This window comes from Ursus americanus, chromosome 26, assembly GCF_024610735.1.
Source record: "Ursus americanus isolate L20-20 chromosome 26, mUrsAme1.1.p, whole genome shotgun sequence".
NCBI classification, from domain to species: Eukaryota; Metazoa; Chordata; class Mammalia; order Carnivora; family Ursidae; genus Ursus; species Ursus americanus.
In genome coordinates this window covers 33851715-33874909 of record NC_142152.1, presented here as the reverse complement: position 1 = coordinate 33874909, position 23195 = coordinate 33851715, and the positions used below count along the sequence as shown (strand labels likewise).

At 39.4% G+C, this 23195-nt stretch overlaps 1 protein-coding gene across 2 annotated transcripts in view; it reads left to right on the top strand.

Moving 5' to 3' along the window:
* The window catches only part of CATSPERB (catsper channel auxiliary subunit beta), a 114389-nt gene that overhangs the window by 72213 nt on the left and 18981 nt on the right, over positions 1-23195 (top strand). For both annotated transcript variants that reach the window (XM_045807604.2, XM_087856189.1), the window contains exons 14-18: positions 10952-11142; positions 13273-13608; positions 19707-19846; positions 21625-21822; positions 22842-22952. In XM_045807604.2, the coding sequence (XP_045663560.2) occupies positions 10952-11142; positions 13273-13608; positions 19707-19846; positions 21625-21822; positions 22842-22952 (976 nt within the window). The remainder of the gene's footprint in view (positions 1-10951; positions 11143-13272; positions 13609-19706; positions 19847-21624; positions 21823-22841; positions 22953-23195) is intronic.

The following is a 23195-nucleotide window of genomic DNA, read 5'->3' as shown; positions in this document are numbered from 1 at the left end:
TATTGTTCTTCTGTGGCTCGCCTTTTCCGTACAGCGACGAGGCTTTCTAAACTACTCGCATCGAGGCCGCTGCAATTCACTGGCGTGAGCACGCCTCGCTGTCTTCACCGATTCTCCCGTGTTTTCTTGTAATCGCTTTAAACTTTCGCTTTTCATGTTGAAGTGTTTAGTCTGTCTGGAGCGAATATATGTCGTGTGCAGTGAGAACTGATTTCGTTCTTTCTTTTTTTTATGTGAGTAACCAACTGTCCTTACAAGTCACTCCCTTCCCCGCTGATGAGCTCCCCCACCACGACATGTCAGGGGTCCGTGTGTGCGTGGGTCTGTTTCTCCTCTCTTCTATTTCATAGGATATTTGTCTTCTGAGTAAACCTCTGTGTAACACTCCCCCCCCCAACCCCCCCGCCTCCTGGATTTTCTTGGCCTTTGTCCTTGCATTTAAACGTTAGATTCAGCTTGTCAGGTTCCATTAAGGAGAAAAAAAACACAAAACACCAAAACACACTAATCTGTTGATAGAAATTACTTCTTGCAGCCAAATTCTGCCTGATATCTGCAGTTCAATCTTGGGTGGAAATTTCTGGCTGTTCTCCTCACAATGAGATAATTCTTTGTTCTCTCAGAATTTTAGGCCCGAGACAGCTTTCTGACCCTCTGTAATGGCTACAGAGTTACTATTTTATCCTTCTGTCATTCTTAACGTGTCTTTGCCTGTGCCCCATGGATGAGTGGCTTTGTTTCCTGTCCTCCAGTAGCTTAAAGCTTTTGTTACATAGGGGAAATGGGGGGTGCGGGGGTGGGGGAGGCAGGGAACCAGGGCTTCTGGGCTAGCACCTTCCAGGGACCCCTCCCAGCACAGATCACCTCTTTTGAGGCCTGTGTGCAGAACTGATTTAAGTCCAGCCTCCCATGGCTTAAAGCTTTTGCTTCCTATTAAAGAAGGTTCAGGAAAGTGGGTGATGCTTCATGCCTGTTTCCTCCCATCCTCCAGGGTGCCTAGACCACAGCAGGGGCTCCCTCTGGTTTACTGGCCCTGCTCTGGGCTTTCTAATAAGCCTCCAGGGAAGCCCACGGGAAAAAACTTGTGAGTGTAGACTCCCCTTTGAACGTGCCCTAGCTTTTCCAAACTCACACGCCAGCATACACTTAGGCTTCACCTTTTTTTTTTTTTTTTAAACAATTTTAGCTAATTCTTACTTGTGTGGTGGCCAGCACTGTGTTCTCCCTCCCAGACTCCTCCACAGGTGAGACTGTTCCTGCGTTCAGACTCCCTTTGGAATGGCTCATTCCCCTGGATCTCGTGTGAGTCAGTTATCTTTGTCGGTGACCCTCGTTCTCAGATGGGCTAATGGAAAGTGCTGACTTTGTGCTTTATCTGCTTTATTTTGTTTTGTTTTCTTTTCTTGTTGTCCTGAACTTTCTGCCTCCAAAGTCTGGTAACTGACTTCTGTATAGCAATCGGAAATTGTGCAAATTTGCTAAATTCCTTTAATTATTCCAGCACTCGTTCTATGTGTTATTCTGGATTTTCTGAGTAGTGGTAATGGTTTTTCTAAGAAGATCACCGTATCGCCTGCCAGTAGTTTGTTTTGTTTCTTCCTTAACTTTCTTAGCATAGTACACCTTTTCACTCTTACAGTGGCTAGGATCTTGTTAACTAGAAAGGGACACAGTGGGTGTCTTAGTCCGTTTGGGCTGCTGTCACAAAATGCCACAGACGGAGCGGCTTACCAACAACAGAAATAGAGGTCTCATGGCTCCAGATACTGAGTCCACGCTCAGGGGCCAACATGGTCGGGTTCTGGTGAAGGTCTCTTCTGGGGCAGACTGCTGACTTCTTACTGAGTCCTCACATGATGGAGGGCTTAGGATCTCTCAGGAGCCTCTTTTGTACAAGCATTAATCCCATCTGTGAGGGCTCCACACTCATGACCTAAATCACCTCCCAAAGTCCCCACTTCCTAATACCATCACTTTGGGCATTAAGTTTTGACATATGAATAGGGAGGGGACAGGCACGAACATTCAGGCTATAGCAGGGCTTTCTTGTTGTTCCTCACTTTTTTTTTTTTTTTTTGGAGAGAGAGAGGGAGAGAGAGAACAAGCAGGGTCAGGAGCAGAGGGAGAAGCAGACTCCCCACTGGGCAGTAAGCGTGACTCAGGACTTGATCCCAGGACCCTGGGATCATGTCCTGAGCCGAAGGCAGACGCTCAACTGACTGAGCCACCCAGGTGCCCGTGCTGTTAATGACTTTTAAAAGAATATTTAAAGCGTTTCACCATTATGTATTATGCTTTTCATCTTTTTTTTCTTTTAACCCTTTTTGCTTGTAGAAAAATTTTTTTTTCAGTTTAAGATATGTTTTATTTTTGGTATTCAATGGTCCTGCATCTACTGAGCTTATATATAGAATTTTCCCCTTTAACCTTTTATTTAGCATTGTGATTTTTTTATGGATTTCACACATCTAATTCCGGGATTTACCAAGCAGTATGTCTTGGAATACACCTATTTTGGTCATTGTGTGTTATCTATTTTCAAAATTTCTGGATACAGTTTGCTAATATTTAGGATTTTTGCATCTATGTTCATGAGTGATTTTTTGCCTATAATTTCTTTCTCATATAGTCCTCGTATGATTTCTTAAACAAGATCATACCAGGGTCATAAATGAATTTTTAAATTTTATTTTCTGGAACAGTTTGTTTAAGAGCAGAATTTCCTGTTTCTCAAAAGTGTGATTTTTTTGAATTTGGTTGAAACTTTCTTTATGGTGAAGGACTAGGCTATTTATTATGCTCAATTTTTGTAAATATCTCACATATGTTTATACAGACTATAGACTCTGTTGTTCAGTGCAATGTAAATATTTGTCAGATTAATTTTGTTAATTTTTCCAATTTTCCAGATCCTTACTGATTATCTTTTTCTGCTCAGTCTATTAATTATTGAGAGAGCTGTATTAGAATTTCCTCATGTGTTGTTGGATTTGTCAATTTCTTTCTGTGGTTTTATCAATTTTGTCTTATATGTTTCGAGGCTCTTGTTAGATCTGTGCAAGTTTAGAATTTTTTTGAGGCGGGGAGGGGCAGAGGAAGAAGGAGAGAGAGAATCTTAAGCAGGTTCCATACTCAGCGCGGAGCTGGACGTGAGACTTGATCTCACGACCCTGAGATCACGACCTGAGCTGAAATCAAGAGTTGGACACATAACCAACTGAGCCACCCAGGCACCCCATAAGTTTAGAATTTTTAAATCTTCCTGGTGAGTTAACATTTTGTTGATATTTGGTGACTATTTTTATCTCTGTAATGCTTTGGGTGTGGGGGGGATTGTTTTGTTTTGTTTTTTGTTTTGGTTTGACTTCTGTATATGCTTCAAAGTCAAAGAAAAACTGGACAGGAAATCTAAAACCAGAGCCTGGCATTCCTGTAAGAATAGCTATTTATTCAAAAATCTTCTCAAGTCATGCTGACATCAGCCACTCCAGACAGGGGATTTTGACAAGGTTTGGGAGAGTGTTGAAGAGAAAGATTATTCTGGAAACTGGGGCATTCTTAGTTGGGCAAAAAGAGGGCTTTATGAAGGTGTTTCCACAGTTAGAATGGGTGACTTTGAACGTGGAAGTACTGTTCTGGGGGCTACTGAGCTGTGAGTCATAACAGAGAAGGCTGAAGGGAAAGGAGACAAAAGGTTATCTAGAGGCAATTCAGTCATTTCCCAGTTTTACTTAGGACACATGTAGTGACAACTGCAATTGGAAATTATCCTGAATGCCCATAGCATAGACTGACCATATCTATCTTCATTACTTTGGTCTGCTGTTAGCCAGGTGGGCAGTGATGACTGGGCATTTTGCCCAGGGACTTGAAGACCCATGTTGCTGTAGAGATGATGAATGGGAAGCAACTGGTATACCTTCCCAATCTCATCTTTTTAAAAAAATATACACACATGAATATAAACAATAAATATATGGAGAAGGAGCATTATTAGAGCAACTACACATAAATACTGAAGAGTTAAGTAGGTAGCACTAAAGAGTAAGATTCAGATAAACATTTACTTGCTTTCTTAAATTTTTAAAAAATTTGTTTAAAGATTTTAAAAATTTATTTATTTGACAGAGAGAGAGCACAAGGAGGGGGAACAGCAGAGGGAGAGGGAGAAGCAGACTCCCCACTGAGCAAGGAGTCCGATGCCATGTGGGGCTCTATCCAGGACCCTGGGATCATGACCTGAGCCGAAGGCAGACACTTTACTGACTGAGCCACCCAAGGGCCCCTATTTGCTTTTTTTAAATAATGATTTTATATTGGGGCCCCTGGGCGGCTCAGTTGGTTGAGCACCGACTCTTGATTTTGGTTTAGGTCATGATTTCAGGATTGAGGTCAAGCCCCGCGTTGGGCTTGGTGCTTAGCAGGGAGTCTGCTTGAGATTCTCTCTCCCCCTCTCCCTCTGCCCCTGCCCCTGCCCCCTGCATACTCTCTCTCTCCCTCTCTAAAATAAAAATTTTAAAAATAATGCTTTTATTTTGTATTTAGTCCTTTCGTTGTAGTAAAATATACACAACATAAAGGTACCCTTTTAACCATTTTTAAGTGCACGGTTAAGCATGTTCACATTATTGTGCCATTGTCATGACGATCCATCTCCAGAACTTTTTCATCTTCCAGACTGAAGCTCAGTAACCATTAAACAGGAACTCCCCATATCACCGACCTTACAGTGCCTGAAAACCACCACGCTGCTTTCTGTTTCTATGAATTTGACTAGACTGGGGACCTCATATTAGTGGAATCATACAGTATCTGTTCTTTTGTGGCTGGCTTATTTCACTTAGCATAACGTCCTCAAGGTTCATTCCTGTCGTACCTTGTGAAAGGATTTCCTTCCTTTTTAAGGCTGAATCATATTTCAGTGTATGTCATATATACACACATCCATACAGGAAAATGTACCCCATTTTACTTATCCATTCATCTGTCAATGGACCATCTTTTGGCTTTTGTGAATAATGCTGTTACGAACATGGATGTACAAATATCTCTTTGAGACCCTGCTTTTGATTCTGTGAGGTATATGCCCAGAATTGGAATTGCTGGATCATATGGTAATTTAATGTTTGCTATTTTGAGGAAACTTCCTACCATTTTCCACAGCAGCTGTGCCATTTTACATTGCCAATAACAACAGGGCCCAAACATTCCAGTTTCTCCACATCCTGGCTAACACTTGTTACTCTCTGTTTAATTTTTTTGGTAATAGCCATCCTAATGGATGTGAAGGTGGTATTTCATTATGATTTTGATTCAAATTCCCTAATTACTAGTGATGGTGGGCATGTTTCCATCTGCTTATTGACCATTTATATATCTTCACAGGACAAATATCTATCCAAGTCGTTTGCCCATTTTTAAATTGGATTGTTTGTTTTTTTGTTGTTGAGTTACAGTGGGTTTTTAGGGTTTTGGTTTTTGTTTTCTGCAGGAGTCTGCTATTTGTATAATCTTACTAGCCTTCTTACAAGCCTATACTTGCGTGGTATATTATTTCTTTTATTTTTCTTTTTTACTTCACCTGCCTGTGTATCTCTCTCATAAAAGACATGCACGGATTTTACATTTTTTAGCCAGTCTCACAATTTTTGTCTTTCAGTTGGAGAGTTTAGTCCAATTACACTTATTATTTTTTTGCTAATATATTTGAATTCATTTCTACCATCTTCTGTGCTCTCTCTTTGTCTTTTTCATGTTTCTTTTTTTGTTCTCTCTTCTTTCTTGCCTTATTTTATTTATTTTTAATTCCAGTATAGTTAACGTGCAGTGTTGAATTGGTTTCAGGTGTATGATATAGTGACTCAACAGTTCCATACATTACTCACCACTCATCAAGATAAGTGCACTTCCTAATCCCCACCACCTATTTCACCCTTCCCCCCACCCATCTCCCCTCTGGTAAGCATCAGTTTGTTCTCTGTGATTAAGAGTCTTGTTTGCCTTATTTCGAAGGTCTCTTTGTCTCTCATTCCATTTTTTTTTTCTTTTACCGGGTTGGGACTTTTATATTCTGGTTGGATATTTATGTGTTGTTTTTGTTCTGAGAATTTTTTTTTTCATGTTATACAAGATTTTTATATGTGTGTTAAGTTAAAGTCTAAAATTAATTGATATTTAAAAAAAAGATTTATTTATTTATTTATTTTCGAGAGACAGAGAGCAGGAGCAGGGGTGGGGGGGAAGGGCAGAGGAAGAGGGAGAGAGAGAATCTCAAGTAGACTCCCTGCTGAGCACGGAGCACGACATGGGGCTCGACCTCATGACCCCGAGATCATGACCTGAGTTGAAATCAAGAGTCAGACACTTAACCAACTGAGCCACCAGGTGCCCCTAAAATAAATTATATTTTTATCCCTGCATATATAACCCCAAACCCTAGATGTCTGGTCTGTCTCCACTCTTTACATTTTCCTGGGATGAGTCAAAATCTAATCCCTATGCCCGTCAAACCTCAGAAGACATGTCAGCTTATGAAGTGGTCCCCTTGAAATTCCTCTTGGCTTATCATGGGGAGAAGCACTTTCTTCTTCTCATAGTCAAGTGGCATGGAGATGAGAGGTGAAATGCACAGCACACCATTATTACTGCCTTCTTTAGACTTATAAAGACATGCACTTTTTAAAAGAATACCACTATAGTTGTGTTGTGGAAAATCAATTGTGGATTCATTAGATCATTTAAAAGGCATTTTCAGTGGTCTAGGATAAATTTTGGTGATTTAGTCATGTAGTCTAAAGTGTTGATAGTAGAAATGGAGAGGAATCCAGGGATTCGAGAGACATTTGGGGGGTAGACTAACAGGACAACAGAGCCAAAGCAATTTCCATTACTTTGCTTCATTGCCTGGCTCTCTGTCCAAGCACAAAGGTGCTTGTCTTCTGCTTGCTGCAACATCTTATCACAGTGATGGAATCTGAGGTCCTCATGTTGTGCTTAAGAAGACCGGTACCTGAGGTAGACAGGCTATGGGTGAGGGATCAGGCAGTGTGGCAAATGGTAGGCTTGGAATTCAAAAGAGAGTTTGAGGAATAAGACTCAGGAACAGAGGTTAGATGGCAGAAAAGAAGGGATTCAGAGCATCTGCAAGGAATGTGGATCATAGGGGTCAAAAGCCTTATATAATCTCAACAACAGGCATAGGGTACCACCTACAATGAGATGTTGGGTACTGAATCATACTCCTTCCCACAGTAGGAATTGATTAAATATCCCCCCAGGTAAAAAACTGTATCTGCTTGGTGACTGGAGAATTATAGTCACTTCACAAATGATCAAGTATTGAGAAGGAACTTCTCTCATTTCAAAACAAGGTCAGTTGTTCCTAGGAATCTTCATAAACTCCTAAAAGTGGTAACAATGTCAATATTCCTACTAAATTGCTTAAAAGGAAAGCATCAACATTTACACATTTTTAGTAAGGCTATTCAATAATTCAGTTAATATTTATTGAGTGCCTAATTCGTGTCAAGTCTTATTCTAGTACTGGGAAGATAGTAGTAAACAAAATAGAAAGGGTCCTTGCCCAAATGGAGAAGACATTCTAATGACCAGAAGCAGGTAACAAATAGGTAACAAAAAACAAAATAGTTTTAGATCTCATACATGCTAAGAAGAAAGTAAACATGGTGACCAAGGGATTCAGAAGGATCAGCAAAGAGCTGAGAACAAAGAGCCGAGAACTAAGGGAAAAGCTATCTAGGCAAAAGAAATTGCAAGTGTAAATGCATGGAGTAAGAAAAAAATCCAGTGTGTTTGATAAACAGGAAGGAAGGCTGTATGGATGGTGCATAGTGAGATGGTGTGGTGGAAAGGCCATTGAGGAGGTAGGCCATTGGGGTGGGAAGGGGGTGGGGGGCAGGACGGCATCAGTCTTGGAATGGGAGCTTAGCACGTATAGGTAGTTAAATTTGATGATATTTGTCTGTCCTTTTGCAATGTTTTCCCCACTCAGATATTCCTCTGTCTGAGGAACTCACTGACTCTTCTAATTGTAAGCCCATCCTTCCAAATCTCCTTCCTTCCTCCTTTAAAATCTGATTTCTTACCTCTCCTGGAATGGTAGAGCGTGATTACCCCCAAGAGCAATCCTAGATACTTGAATACAAGAGACTCCAGTGGAGAAGTGGGGAAATTGTTTTGGTAGTTAAGGTGGCTGCCTGGCCATTGGTCATTGACTTCAGATGCAAAGAGGTTAAGTTTTTTGGTTTTTTTTTTCATTAATATACTATTTTTTGGAGAAGTCTTGGGTCCACAGCAAAACTGAGCAGAAATTACAGTTCCCATGTACTCACCCTCCACACCCACACACACCCTTCCCTTCTATCAACGCCCTGCATTATGGTGGTACGCTTGTTACTAGCTAGGAAGCTACACTGACATACCATCGTCGGGATGTACCTCAGTTGTATATCCACTCACCTACTAAAGGACAGCTTGGTTGCTTCCCAGTTTTTTTGGCAATTATGAATAAAAGCTCTTATAAACATCCTTATTTAGGTTTTTGTGTGAGCTTAAGTTTTCAACTCATTTGGATCAATACCAAGAAACGTGACTGCTGGGTGACATGGTAAGAACATTTCTAGTTCAGTAAGAAACTGCCAAGCTGTCTTCCCAAGTGGCTGTACCATTTGGCATTCCCACCAGCAATGAGTGAGAGTTCCTGTTGCCCCACATTCTTGCAGACATTTGGTGTTGTCAGCATTTTGTATTTTTGCCATTCTATTTTTATTTACTTTTCACAAAGTCTGCTTGAGATTTTCTCTCACCCTCTGCCCCTCCCCCTGCTCATACTCAAGCTCTGTCTCTAAAATAAATAAACAAGGGGCGCCCTGGGTAGCGCAGTTGTTAAGCGTCTGCCTTCGGCTCAGGGCGTGATCCCAGCAATCTGGGATCGAGTCCCACATCACGCTCCTCTGCTGAGAGCCTGCTTCTTCCTCTCCCACTCCCCCTGCTTGTGTTCCCTCTCTCGCTGACTGTCTCTCTGTCACATAAATAAATAAAAAATAAAAAATCTTTAAAAAAAAATAAAATAAAAAAAATAAAATAAATAAATCTTAAAAAAAAAAAAAAAAAGAAGAAGAAGAAGAAAAGAAAGAAGGAAATCTCTGCCCTCCCCCTCCCTACCAGGAAAGGCAAGAGGATCTCTAGTCTCCAGAGATTCTATCAGCCCAGAGACCTGAGTGGCATCTACGTAACAAATCTCACTGAGCAAGACTTCTCTTTCATTAGTTTCCCTCGTATATTAACTTTCCCACCGTTTAGCACTCCTGAAAACCGGCATGCCTTTTCCTGTGTCTTGTCACTTCTCTACAAATTTACTGTTCTTTGTTAAAATGCTCTGCAAACCCCAGGTTCTAACCATCCCCTTGAGTTTCTCATCACTGACATTTCTCTCGTGCGTAAACATGACACACAGGTTAATAAACGCTATTTGTTTTCCTCTTGTAATCTCTCTTTTGTCAGTTTAATTTCCAGGGCCCCAGGTGCAGAATCTAGGGAGGTAGAGAACAAAAAAGGCGTTTTTCCTGCTCTGCGGTTTATTTTGGATAACGGTCCTTTATCAAATGTGTCTTTTGCAATTATCCGTGCCCCTCCCCCCCCATATGTGGCTTGTCTTCTAATTCTATTGATAGTGTTTTTCACAGAGCAGAAGTTTTTAATTTCGATAAAGTTTTGGCTTATCAAGTTTTTGCTTTCATGGATCGTGCCTTCGGTGTTGTATCTAAAAAGTCATCCCCATGACCAAGGTCATGTAGGTTTTTTTCCCCATGTTAATCTTGTATGAGCTTTATAGTTTTGTATTTTATATATAAGTCTGTGATCCATTTTGAGCTAATTTTTGTGAAGGGTGTAAGGTCTGTGTCTAGATTTATTATTATTTTTTTGCCTGTGGCTATCCCAAGTTAACGTTTTAAAAATAGATTTTTTTTTCCTCGTACTTACTCATTGTACAAATTTCTTAAAAGTCAGATAAACATGGGCCTGCCTGGGTGGCTCAGTGGGTTAAGCGACTGACTCTTGATTTGGCTCAGGTCATGATCTCACGGTCCTGGGATCCAGCCCCATATCGGGCTCAGTGCTTAGGACAGTCTGCTTGTTCCTCTCCATCTGCCTGCTGCTCTGCCTACTTGTTCTCTCCGTCAGCTAGCTAAATAAATAAATAATCTTTTAAAAAAACGTCAGATAAACATGAAGAAGCGAGTTAAAATCACAACTGCTTACATTTTGATGAATTACCAATTAATCTCTTAAATATGCATTTTTAATTTTTTAATTAACATTTTTCACCTTCTTTCATTTAGACATTATAACATGACCACTTTCCTTATGCAATTAAAAACACTTCCTAAATACGATTTTAATAGTTGCATTTGTTCTAAATTAATGATGTATTATCATTTACTTAATTTTCCTCTCATTGTCTTATTTCTAATTTTTATCATAATGCCATGAGGAACATCTCTGTGTGGAAAGCTTTTTTTTTTTTTTTTTCCTCCTGTGTTTCAAGTTATTGCCTTAGGATAGAGTCCTGTCAGTAGACTTACAGATTCAGAGGGGGAAAAATATAATGCTAGAGCTCTTAATGCATAATGTCAATTTGCTTTCTGGGAAGTTGGTACCATCAGTAGTGGCTGACTGCCTGTCTCCACTCAATCCTTGCCCCTCCTGAACCCTGTCATTTGAAAATCTTTGCTAATTTGATGGGCGAGAAATTGTATCCAGTTGCTATAGCTGGCATTTCATTGATTGCTAGTGAGGTTGAACAAATGTTAACCAAATATTCATTTGTTAGCTTTTGTGGTATATTTGTAAATCATGTGTGTTCACAAACTTGTTCATTTGAACCACTGTTTTATCCAGATGGCTTAATGTTTGTCGGTTTGGCTTTTAGGAAAACTGGAACGGCTTACATAAGAAAGGTATTACAACACAACACTCCTGAAGGATTTTTGTCCTCTATTATTGCGGAAGTGATAAACCCTTTTGGAATAGAAGAAGCGAATGAGAGCTCTTGTTTGTCTAGTTCCCTTTCCATTAATCAAGCTGGAAATGCCTCCTATAAGCTTACTCTCCAATCACAAAGTAAGTGTAATAATGTAGTACATCTCCGAGGGCTAGGAAAAAATGAAGAATTATCTTTTGGGAAGATTGTTCCTGCTCATTTATAGAAGAACAGTAGATTTCAAAATTTAGTCCAATTGGCAAGCTGCTGAAGTCTACATACACTTAGGCTCCTGGAGGAATTTTTAATTTCTAATATAGTAAAACCTAGCTATAACCTCATTAATATTTCATCAATAGCAGTGCCTGGCATTTATTCTTGTAATGTTATTTTTTCTTAAACAGTATTCCAGAGAAGTGAAAGAAAATAGGAAGCCCGTGTAGATTTTGCCCTACATATTAAATAATTATGTAGGATATTTCTATTTGAAGGATTATATGCAATAGATATAAAGCCAAAGTGAGTATCATTTATTGTAAGGATTTGGCTTTTATTGTGAGTAAATGGGAAGCCATTGGAGGGGTTCAAGCAGAAAGTAACACGATTGGGCTTAGGTTTTAACGAGAGCACTTTGGTTCTTGTGTTGAGAATGGGCTGGGCAGATGATAGAAGTCAAGAAGGAAAGCAGAGGAATCAGTTTTGTGATTGCAGTGATCCAGTGAGAGATTATATTAAATTTAAGATACCTGTTACTCATCCAAGGGGAGAAATGAGGCTCCTATTTAGGAAGACAAACCTGGAATTCAGGGAAGGCATCTGGACTGCAGAGAGAAATTTGAGCAGTCAGTGTATGTGTGGTGGTTGATGCTGTGAGACCAGAGGACATCATGGGGAAGTGACTATAAATATGGAAAGGAAAAGGCCTGATTGCAGTCCCTGGCATTGCAACAATTAGTGGTTAGGGAGCCGGGGGAAGAGTCAGGACAGGAGAGCGGATGGTCTGCTCAGGGAAGAATGAAGAGAAAGTGTCTCGCAGAAGCCAGGTGAGGAAGGTCTTTCAAGAAGGAGGGAACCAGTAGGTCAGGTCATATGAGGAAGGAAAACCAGCCAGCAGATCTGTGGGCAAGGCATCGGTCACCTTGACAAAAGCTTCTGTTGGGTGGAGTAGTGTAGACGCAAAGTCTGATTGGATTAAGTTCTAAACAGTAGGAGAGGAGAGGAATCGGAGACAGTGAATGAAAGCAACTTTCTTGGGGGGAGAATTTTGCTATAAGGGGAGGAGAGAGAATATATGGTAGTTGGAGGGAATGGAGAAAAGGATTTTTGTTGATTTGTTTAAAGTGGGAGAAATTATGGGGCGGCTGGGTGGCTCAGTCGGTTAAGTGTCCGACTCTTGGTTTCTGCTCAGGTCATGAATTCAGGGTCTTGGGATCGAGCCCTGTGTCCAGCTCCATGATCAGTGGGGAGTCTGCTTGAGATTCTCTCTCTGCCTCCCACTCTGTCTCTTCCCTTGCTCTCTCTCTCTCTCCAATAAATAAAAAATAAGAAGAAGAAAGTGGGAGAAATTAGAGCATGCATGCACAATAAAGGGAACTACGAGGGTCTCTTCTGACTACTTCTATTGATACTTTCAGAATGAGGAGAACATTGGTGGTGGTGGTATATTCCCTGACCTGTCAAAAACATTTGACTGTGGCGACCTCCCCTTCCTTGAAACAGCCTTCTTGTGGATCCTCTCACATCCTCTTACATGGGGTTGTTCCTTCCGGTCCTGCCCTAGAGTCTAGTTTCTTTTAAATCTTCACACTCTTTCTAAACAATCAATTATTCATCTCCTCAACAAACATTTGTTGAGCTCCTTCTATACAATCGACAGACCTTAGGGTCCTGGGGAAGCACTGGCTGTGTTATCCTTCTCTTGTAGAATCACAATAAAGATTCTAAGTTATTAAGGCTCTTGGCAGTTCTAAAGTAAAGGAATCAGCTTTCTTGTAATTACTTAGCCCTATGTCGGTGGTTTTTGTTTTTTTCCTGTGGAGGATTTTATAGAACTAGTTTCATAGTAAAGGTTTAGGTATAGGTTTGTGCTTGACATATTTGTGATACACTTTCTACAAAATAATTTGAACTCTAACCTCAAAACTGGCCAATGTGTTCTCTGGTTAAGACCATAGTTTAAAAACTCAAATAATGTTTTCATCAATTATGGCCACCAGTATGCTTGAAGAATACTGGCTATTTTAATTTATAATAATTATTCCTTTTTTTAGCTCCAGGTATTAATTCCTCATTTCAAGACCTGGATGTAGAGAAGACTGTGGTGATTCCCGGGTACAGCAGCTTCCTGATCACTCGTGTTTTGGATGCTAAGAATGCTTTAGCTATTGCTACCATGCGTGAAAGAGCACTCAGCAATATGAGCTTCCAGAAAGACTCCTGGTTCTTATACAACTTGGGGCACAAGAATGGACGGATGTGGTCTATATATGCAAAACCATGTAATTATTGGTTTCAACAGGATCACTCCCTATCCCTCAATGTCCTGAAATACATTGATCTGGGGAAATCTCATACGTTAAAAGTTAAGGTCATACCTAATACAAAAGGTAAGTTTATTTTTACTGGGAAACATCAAAAGGAGATGTTTTTCTTGAATGTGAAATATACTCTTTGATATTTCCATTATCTTTGGCTTACATAGTAGCTGGCGTTCTGTTAATAACAGTGTTAGCTTCTAATTATTGAACACTTACGATGTGTGAGGCTCTGTACTAAACTATTTTTATGTACTTTTCACTGAATACTTGCAGCAACTCTAAAAGGCTAGATTTTAATCCTCATTTACAAATGAGAAAAATGAGGTTAAGGTAGCAGCCCAAGTTTACACAGGATTTTAGTTTAGATTCTTGCTGTCCTCTGAAAAGAAATCCATTTAGTTACTTTGGTATTGTTGTAGTTATTTCAAGTATTTATTTTAAGCCAAAAAAATGGCTTTTAAATAGTATTCTGTTTTCCCCATTTTTCCATGGCATTTATTTATTACAAAAGTAGTATTAAACTTACTAAAGATGATAGAGAAATGGCATACCGGAAAAACAAAAATTTTGGTAAATAACTGAGCTAGAAAGAGAGGGAGGGAACGTGGAGGGAAGGGGGGGGAAAGAGAAGAAAATCCTGCCACCAGAAACGAAGCGGGAACTCAAAGCCAAAGAAATTAGCTACTTTGTGGCTCACTGAAAGATGCGAGGCTCGGGTATGGGCCATATAGGCAGAGAGATGGATTTTAATGCCCAAGCACTGGCAGAATATACTATGTGGTCGGACGCTGGAACCAAAACCATTACGTGAAACTGGGAGCTTAAATCCTGAAAAGGGAATTATGAAAACTCTACCTCCCAACCCAAGAGGGAGCTCAGGGGATTATCATCTCCATGAGACTCAAAGTACAAAAAAAGGATCTCCTGTAAAAACCCCAGACTCCAAGACTGTGTATCCCCTAGAGACAGCACATCAGTTGTAGAAATCCCAAGCTGAGAAGTAATTATAACACATGGGCCGCAGCTTAGGCAAGCATAAAACCCTGGGTAGGAATATTTCCATAATCCAGGGAACATAGACTTCCATGGAAAAACCAATCTCCATTGAACATGAATCGAGGAAAACATTTTTTTTTTTTAAAGATTTTATTTATTTATTTGACAGAGATAGAGACAGCCAGCAAGGGAGGGAACACAAGCAGGGGGAGTGGGAGAGGAAGAAGCAGGCTCATAGCAAAGGAGCCTGATGTGGGGCTCGATCCCATAACGCCGGGATCACGCCCTGAGCCGAAGGCAGACACTTAACCGCTGTGCCACCCAGGCGCCCCCGAGGAAAACATTTTTAAAACTACATAACAAAATGACTTAACATAAGAGAACTTGATCTTTATTTTCATTTTATTGATTTATTTACTTACCTACTTACTTACTCATAAAGTAGGCTCCATACTCAGCATGGAGCCCAAAGCAGGGCTTGAACTCATGACCCAGAAATCAAGACCCGAGAACAAGAGTCGGCTGCTTAAATGACTGAGTCATCCAGGCACCCCAAGAACTCAATTGTTAATCTCCAAGGACTTGAAATAATAGAAAAATCAGAAAGACACTATAAACCAAGTATATTTAAAACTCTTGAAGAGACAAAAGAAGACATACGAATCATAATGAAAGGACAACCACAATTTTTTTTATTTTTAAAGATTTTATTTATTTATTTGAGAGAGAGAGAGAGCACAAGAGGAGGGAGGGTCAGAGGGAGAAGCAGACTCCCTGCTAAGCAGGGACCCCGCTGTGGGACTCGATCCTGGGACTCCAGGATCATGACCTGAGCCGAAGGCAGCTGCTTAACCAACTGAGACACCTAGGTGCCCAAAACACAATTTTTTTAAAAGGTTCTTTTGAAAAACAGAACCAAATACAATTTATACAAATGAAAATTATAAAAAAAAAATTGGGGGACATCTTTCTGTTTCAATCAATATTGTGGACCTAAATATTGTAAACAAAACAAAGCAAAACAACCTTCCTCCTGAAACTCTTAAAATCCTTTCTCATTGATTATATGACTAATTGTCCATATTTCCTTCAAGTAATTTTGGAATTTTAATTTTATAGTTTTAACTTTCCGTCTAAATCTTTAATTTATGTAGATTTTGCTTTGGTATATTGTAGGTGGTTAGCTAGTTGTTCCAATATCACTTCTTGAATACTGTGACCTTTTTTTTTTTTTTTTAAGATTTTATTTTTATTTATTCAACAGAGAGAGAGAAAGCCAGCGAGAGAGAGAACACAAGCAGGGGGAGTGGGAGAGGAAGAAGCAGGCTCATAGCGGAGGAGCCTGATGTGGGGATCGATCCCATAACGCCGGGATCACGCCCTGAGCCGAAGGCAGACGCTTAACCGCCATGCCACCCAGGCGCCCCACTGTGACCTTTCTTAACTGGCTTCAGAATACAGTAAATAATTTACCTATCATCTTGACCATTCTGGATTTTTAAAATTCTGTTCCTTTGTTATCTCTTCATACTCTGGTGCAAGTCCTACAGTGTTCTAAATATTTCAGCTTTAAAATGTATCAAATTCATTGTTGAATGGTACAGTTTTACTCATTCGGCCTGATGGAAGCAAATAGTCATCAGTGTATGAACTCAGTTGCCTCTTTGTGAAGCAAAGCCTAGTGCATGCTACTTGAAGTGTGGGTGCCTAGACCAACCACATCAGCAGCACCTGGCTGCTTGTTAGAAGTGCAGAATCTTCTGTGGTTCCACACAAATTTTAGGGATGTTTTTTTCTATTTCTTCGAAAAACCCTATTGGAATATTGGTATGGATTGCATTGAGTCTGTAGGTACAAACATTTTAACAATATTCTTGCAATTTATGAACACGGGTTATCTTTCCATTTACTTGTATCTTCTTCGTTTTCTTTCACTAGTATCTCATAGTTTTCAGTGTACAGGTTTTTTAGCTTGGTTAAGTTTATTCCTACGTATTTTATTCTTTTCGATGCTATTGTAAATGGGATTGTTAATTTCTCTTTTGGATGGTTCGTTGTTAGTCTACAGAAACACAACTGATTTTTGTATTTTGACTCCGTATCCTGCAACCTCACTTATCTCTATATAAGCTCCTGTTATCTGCAAACAGAGGCAATTTTACTTCTTCCTTTCTGATTTGGCTGCCTTTTATTTCTTTTTCTTGCCTCATTGTTCCGGGTAGGACTTCCAGTACCATGTTGAACAGAAGTAGCAAGAGTAAGCATCCTTGTCTTATTCCTGACCTTAGAGGCAAAGTTTTAAGCTTTGAGTATGATAAGTATGATGGCATATGAGTATGAAGTTAGCCGTGATCTTGTCATATATGACCTTTATTGTGTTGAGTTCCATTCCTTCCACGCCAAATTTATCGAGAGTTTTTATCACGGATGGATGTTGAATGTTGTCGAATGCTTTTTCTACATCTATTGCGATGATCAATGATTTGTACCCTTCATTATGTTAATGTCGTATATCACATTAAAAACCCTGAATAGCTAAAGCAGTCTTTAGGAAGAACAAAACTGGAGGCATCACACTCCCTGATTTCAAACTCTATTACAACACTACGTTAATCCAAACATTACGGTACTGGCATAAAAACCATACACATAGCCCAATGGAGTAAAATAGCCCAGAAATAACCCCGCATATATATGGTTGATTAATCTTTGACAAGGAACCCAAGAACACACAGTGGGAAAAAGATAGTGTCTTCAATAAACGATGTTGGGAAAACTGGATAATCACAGCCAAGAGAATGAAACTGAACGCTTATCTTACACCCCTCACAAAAATTAATGAAATGGATTAAAGGCTTAAATGTAGGTCCTAAAACCATAAAACTCCTAGTAGAAAACAAAGGGGGAATGATCCTTGACTTTGGTCTTGGCACTGACTTTTCTGGATATGACACAAAAATTAAAGGCAACAAAAACAGAAGTAAATAAGTGGGACTACATCAAACCGAAAAGCTTCTGCACAGCAAAGGAAACCAGCAAAATGAAAAGACAGCCTGTGGAGTGCGAGAAAATATTTGCAAACCATAGATCAGATAAGGGGTTAATATCTAAAAGGTATAAGGAGTTCACGCAACTCAATAGCAAAAAGCAAACAACCCCCCACAAATAATGCAATTAAAAAACGGGCAAAGAACCTGAATAGGCATTTTTCAAAGAAGACATATGAGTGGCCAACAAATAGAGGAAAAAGTGTTCAACATCACAAATCATTAGGAAAACGCAAATCAAAACCACAGTGAGGTATCACCTCAAACCGGTTAGAATGACAGGTGTCAAAAAGACAAGAGATGACAAGCGTTGGTGAGGTTGTGGACAAAAAAAAAAAGGGAACCCCTCATGCCCCATTGGTGGAAATGTAAACTGGTGCAGCCACTGTGGAAAACAGTATGCAAGTTCCTTAAGAAATTAAAAATAGAACTACCATATGATCCAGCAATCCCACTTCTGGGTATATACCTGGAGGAAACTAAATCAGTTTCTCAGAGATATCTGCGATCCCATGTTCATTGCAGGTTATAATAGGCAAGATACAGAAACAACCTAAGTGTCGGTTGATGCAAGAATGGATAAAGAAAACATGGTGTGTGTGTGTGTTTGTGTGTGCGTGTGTGTGTGTGAGAGAGAGAGAGAGAGAGAGAGATTACTCTTAAGCCATAAAAAGACGAAAATTCTGCCACTTGCAGCAACAGGGATGAACCCGAGGATATACTAAGTGAAATAAGCCACACAGAGATAAATAAGAACTGTATTATCTCACTCAGATGTGGAATCTAATTTTTAAAATTCTAACTCACAGAAATAGAGAGTAGAATAAATGCTGGTTGCCAGGGGTTAGGGAGTAGGAAAAAAATGGGACAGATGTCGGTCAGTGGATACAAACTTCTTGTTGTAAAACGAGTAAGTTCTGGGGATGTAACATATGCCATGGGGCATATAGTGAATAATACTGTACTGGAGGCGCCTGGGTGGCTCAGTCAGTTAAGCATCCGACTCTTGATTTTGTCTCAGGTCATGGTCTCAGGGTCGTGAGATTGACACCTGCTTCAGGCTCTGTGCTGGGTGTGGAGCCTGCTTAAGATTCTCTCTCTCCCTTCCCCGCCCCCACACTCCCTCCAAAATAGTAATAGTAATAATAATAATAATAATAATAATAATAATAATAATAATAATATAATAGTACCGTATTGTGTACTTGAAATTTGCTAAGAGAGTAGATCTTATATGTTCTCACTACACACACAAAGTAACTATGAGGTGGTCGATGTGTTAATTGTGATCATTTCACAGTGTGTGTGTGTATATACATATACATATATATGAAATCATCACATTATATACTTTATATACAGTTTTCTTCATCAGTTATGCCTCAATACAGCTGAGGAGGAGGATGTATGACCTCAGCGCCCTCTGCGGACCCTGGTAAATCGGAATCTGCATTTTAACAAAAATACCTAGCGACAGTTGAGGAAGCACTAGCCAGCTCGCTTTGGGTTAAGGAAAACAGCTGCAGATGAGACTTCGGGCAAATCATTTCCTACTTCTCAACCCTGATTTACTGATTAGTAAAGATGGCAGACAGACTACATGGTCTGTCAAATCTCTTCTTCTAGTAAATTTCTCAGTATGGAGGGATGGCCAGCAGGTGGCCTGCAGACAGAAACTGGCCTGATGACAGTTCATGTTACCTGCCTCGTTTTGTCTTGGCAACAGTGGGCTGATAACTCTTGAAATCAAGCGTGCATCCTTTAGTTTCTTCACTGAGCGTGACCGGTACTGTCCAAGTGACCTTTCCATGCGTTTGAGACCTTGGCTGAAGAATGAGAAATGGAGAGGAGCAATATTTCTGTGAGAAAATATTTGTGAAGTTCAATTTTTCTAAGAGCCATCAAAGATAACTCTATATAAATGCCTAACTGTATTCGTAGCCATTATGAAGCCTTCATAATAGATTCTGTAGATGTTCTCGACTCCTGATGAGCTAGCTAGTCATTATGAAATTGTTGACAATTTTCATGATTTAATTTTTTTTCTTTTCTGGTTTCCAGATTTTTCTTTAGTACAATCGAGACACAATGATTTAATTTTAACCTTTAGCCTTGTTTCCATAGGTGTTCGAACACTCGAAATACCACTACTGAAAGTCATTGTTGGAAACGCAAATCTGTTGGAAGTTAAAGCTGAAGGCTCTTTTGATGATACCGATAGTTATGTAATGAAAATTTCTGCGGCTAGCAAAGCTTTACGTCAAGTAAGATTTTCTTTAATTACAAGAAAGTCTATTAATTATGGAAAACGTAGAATATAAACTAAGAGAAAGAAGGGAAAATTACACATAATTCTACCTCTCAAGAATGACTAAACACTTTTAACATTTGGGGAATTACAAAAAGGCAGTACAGCATTACAAGGGATGTCTGGGTGGCTCAGTCAGTCAAGCATTGCCTTCAGCTCAGGTCATGATCCCGGGGTTCTGGGATCGAGTCCAGCATTGGGCTCCCTCTCCCTCTACCTGCCTTTCCCCCCGCTTGTTTTCTCTCTCTCTCTCTCTCTCTGACAAATAAATAAAATCTTAGCATTACGGAACAGAGGCTCAACGAGCGAGCTTTGGACGAGACTGCCTGGTATAGATCTCACTTCTGGTGCTGTCCGGGAACTTTACTATGGCTAAGTTTAGTCACCTACAAAATGAAGATGATAATGACAATACCCACCTCACAGGGTAGTTTTTGAGAATTCAGTGTGATCACTCAAGTAGTGCATCTGAATGTCTGGCACGTGGAAAATGCTCAATCACTATGAACTGACAGCATTTTTTTTCTTTTTTCCCTAGAACTGGGAAAGCTTTGTATACAAACTTTAAACATTTTGCCCCTTCCACTTAACTATGATTTAATCCTTTTGAGTCACTAAATATTTTTCTACATATTCCAAAATTGTCTTTATCATGAAGACTTTCATTTATAGACCAAAGTAGAATTTCCATATACTTAGTACTCCAACGATAGTCAAGACTTTGCTACTTTTGTTTTATCATCCTCCCCCCACCTTTTGGTTTTGTTTTATAGTCTGAGATATTTTAGAATGAAAGCAAACGTTGTGTCATTTCACTCTTTATGTGATTCAATATATATCTCTAAAAAATATGTGCATTATCTCTCATATAACCATTATCATGCCATTGTTGTTCCTAAAACTTAATTTCCTCGGTATCCTACAAAACCTAGTCCATAATCAAATTTCTCCAATTTTCTCAAAAATATTTTTATAGTTGTTTTGCTTGAATTGGGAGCCAAACAAGATTCTCATGGTATGTGATTACTTTTTCTTTAAGTGTCTTAAGTACTAGTCCATTTTCTTCATTTGCCATTGAATTGTAGAAATCAGATCAGTTGTGTTATAGAATGTCCAACATTTTGGATTCTTATGTTTGCTTCCTTCCTGCATAGATTCTGGTTCAATGTATTTTGGTAAAAATTTTTTAAAACATATCATTTTTAATGGCTGTAGAGTATGGGGATAGAGGTACCAGAGTCTACATCATCATCACAGTTATTAGTATTTCTACATTTAAAAAAATTTATTGATTTGTTTTGAGAGAGACAAAGAGAGAGCATGAGTGAAGGGAGGGCCAGAGGGAGATGGAGAGGGACAAGCCCCCTTCCTCTGCGCTGTTTCTTATATTCCTCATATGAGCGAAACTATGTGATAATTGTCTTTTTCTGATTGACTTGTTTCCCTCAGCATAATACCTTCCAGTTCCATCCATGTCAATGTAAATGGTAAGATTTCATCCTTTCTAACGGCTGAGTAATATTCCATTGTATAGATATTCCACATCTTCTTTATCCATTCATCTGTCAGTGAACATCTGGGCTCTTCCCATAGTTTGGCTGTTGTGGACATTGCTGCTATAAACACTGGGGTGCAGGTGCCCCTTCGGATCACTACACCCATAACCAGCAAGGAAGTTGCAGCAGTAATTGAACAGTTACTTTCAGTAACCTTCATGTCTTTGGATGTTCTCAGGGTTCAAGCTCGTTGGCATTAGTTATCTGGGGAGCATCTACGGAGTGCTTTGTCACAACAGTCGTGCCAACGTTGAAAAACAGCTGCAGTTATCTCAAATCTATGCATCACATTCCTAGTAAGCTTATCCCACTGGAAGACTGGATTAGCGGCGTTCACAAAGACAGTCAGGGTTTCAATATGATCAAAACTTTGCCGGTAAGAAACCTAAGCAGATTGTTTTAAGGGTACCCTTGATTTATTACTTTTGCGTGATTGGCTGGCCATCCAGTCTTAGCATTTCTTTCCTGAGAGGCACAGAACACTCCAGTTATTGTTCAATCTTCCTGTCCTCTTTAGGATGTGACAATTATTTATTTCTAAAATGCCAACTCTTCCTGAAATAATGACTTTTCCTGGTAACTCAGTCTCGCCATTTTAAAAATTATGTTATGCTATATTATGGTGGTATAATCTTGGGGCTTTTGTGCTGTATACAGTTAATCTGCCATTATGTTGACCTGTCCTGGTTCCATCTTACTGGTTCCATTTTGATGTAGTTCCAGTTTTAATTTCTGCCTTGTCAGAATTTGTGACACTTTAAAAAACATGTATTATTATTCTTTGCTGATGAACTTATTATTTATGATTTTCTCTGTGACAAAAAAAAGGCAACTGACCAAACTTGAAGATTTATTTACTAAATACATCACTAAGACTTTTTATAAGGTATTGAAACTTTCTTGCATTTACTTTATGGTAGCTATTTTACATACTAAAAATGTTTTTCACTTATTTACAAGTTCTAAACAATTATATTGCCCTGGGCTAAGGTTGTTGAACTCCCAGAAAAAAAAGATGTAGGGAGTGCAGGGAGAATAGAAATTTACTCTCATGGGGCGCCTGGGTGGCACAGTCGTTGGGCGTCTGCCTTCGGCTCAGGGCGTGATCCCGGCGTTCTGGGATCGAGCCCCACATCGGGCTCTTCCGCTGGGAGCCTGCTTCTTCCTCTCCCGCTCCCCCTGCTTGTGTTCCCTCTCTCGCCAGCTGTCTCTGTCAAATAAATAAATAAATAATAAAATCTTAAAAAAAAAAAAAAAAAAAGAAATTTACTCTCATGCCTGGAACTAAAAATGAAATGTTTGCTTTGAATGCTTTTCTGAAAAATCAAGATTTTTAAGTTAAAGACTTAGTAAATAATTATGAATTACATGCTTTCTTTGCTTAATCACTTACAGATAAACTACAGGCCTCCATCTAATATGGGAATTGCTATTCCACTCACAGACAATTTTTACCATGCAGATCCCAGCAAACCTATACCAAGAAATCTATTTCCTAAGTCAAAGGTAAATAATTTTGGAACCTACAAACCAGTTCTTATTTGAATTCAAGAAACCATTCAGTGAAATCACAGATGGACCTAGCTGCAGGGATTAAGTGAAAACACAGAAATTACCTAAACTGACTGAAAATGAAATAGAAAATCTCAATAACTCTAAGACAAGTAGAGAGATTGAGTCAGTCAGTAATCAAAAACCTCCCAACAAAAAAAAGATCAAATGGCTTCATTGGTGAATTCCACCAAGCAT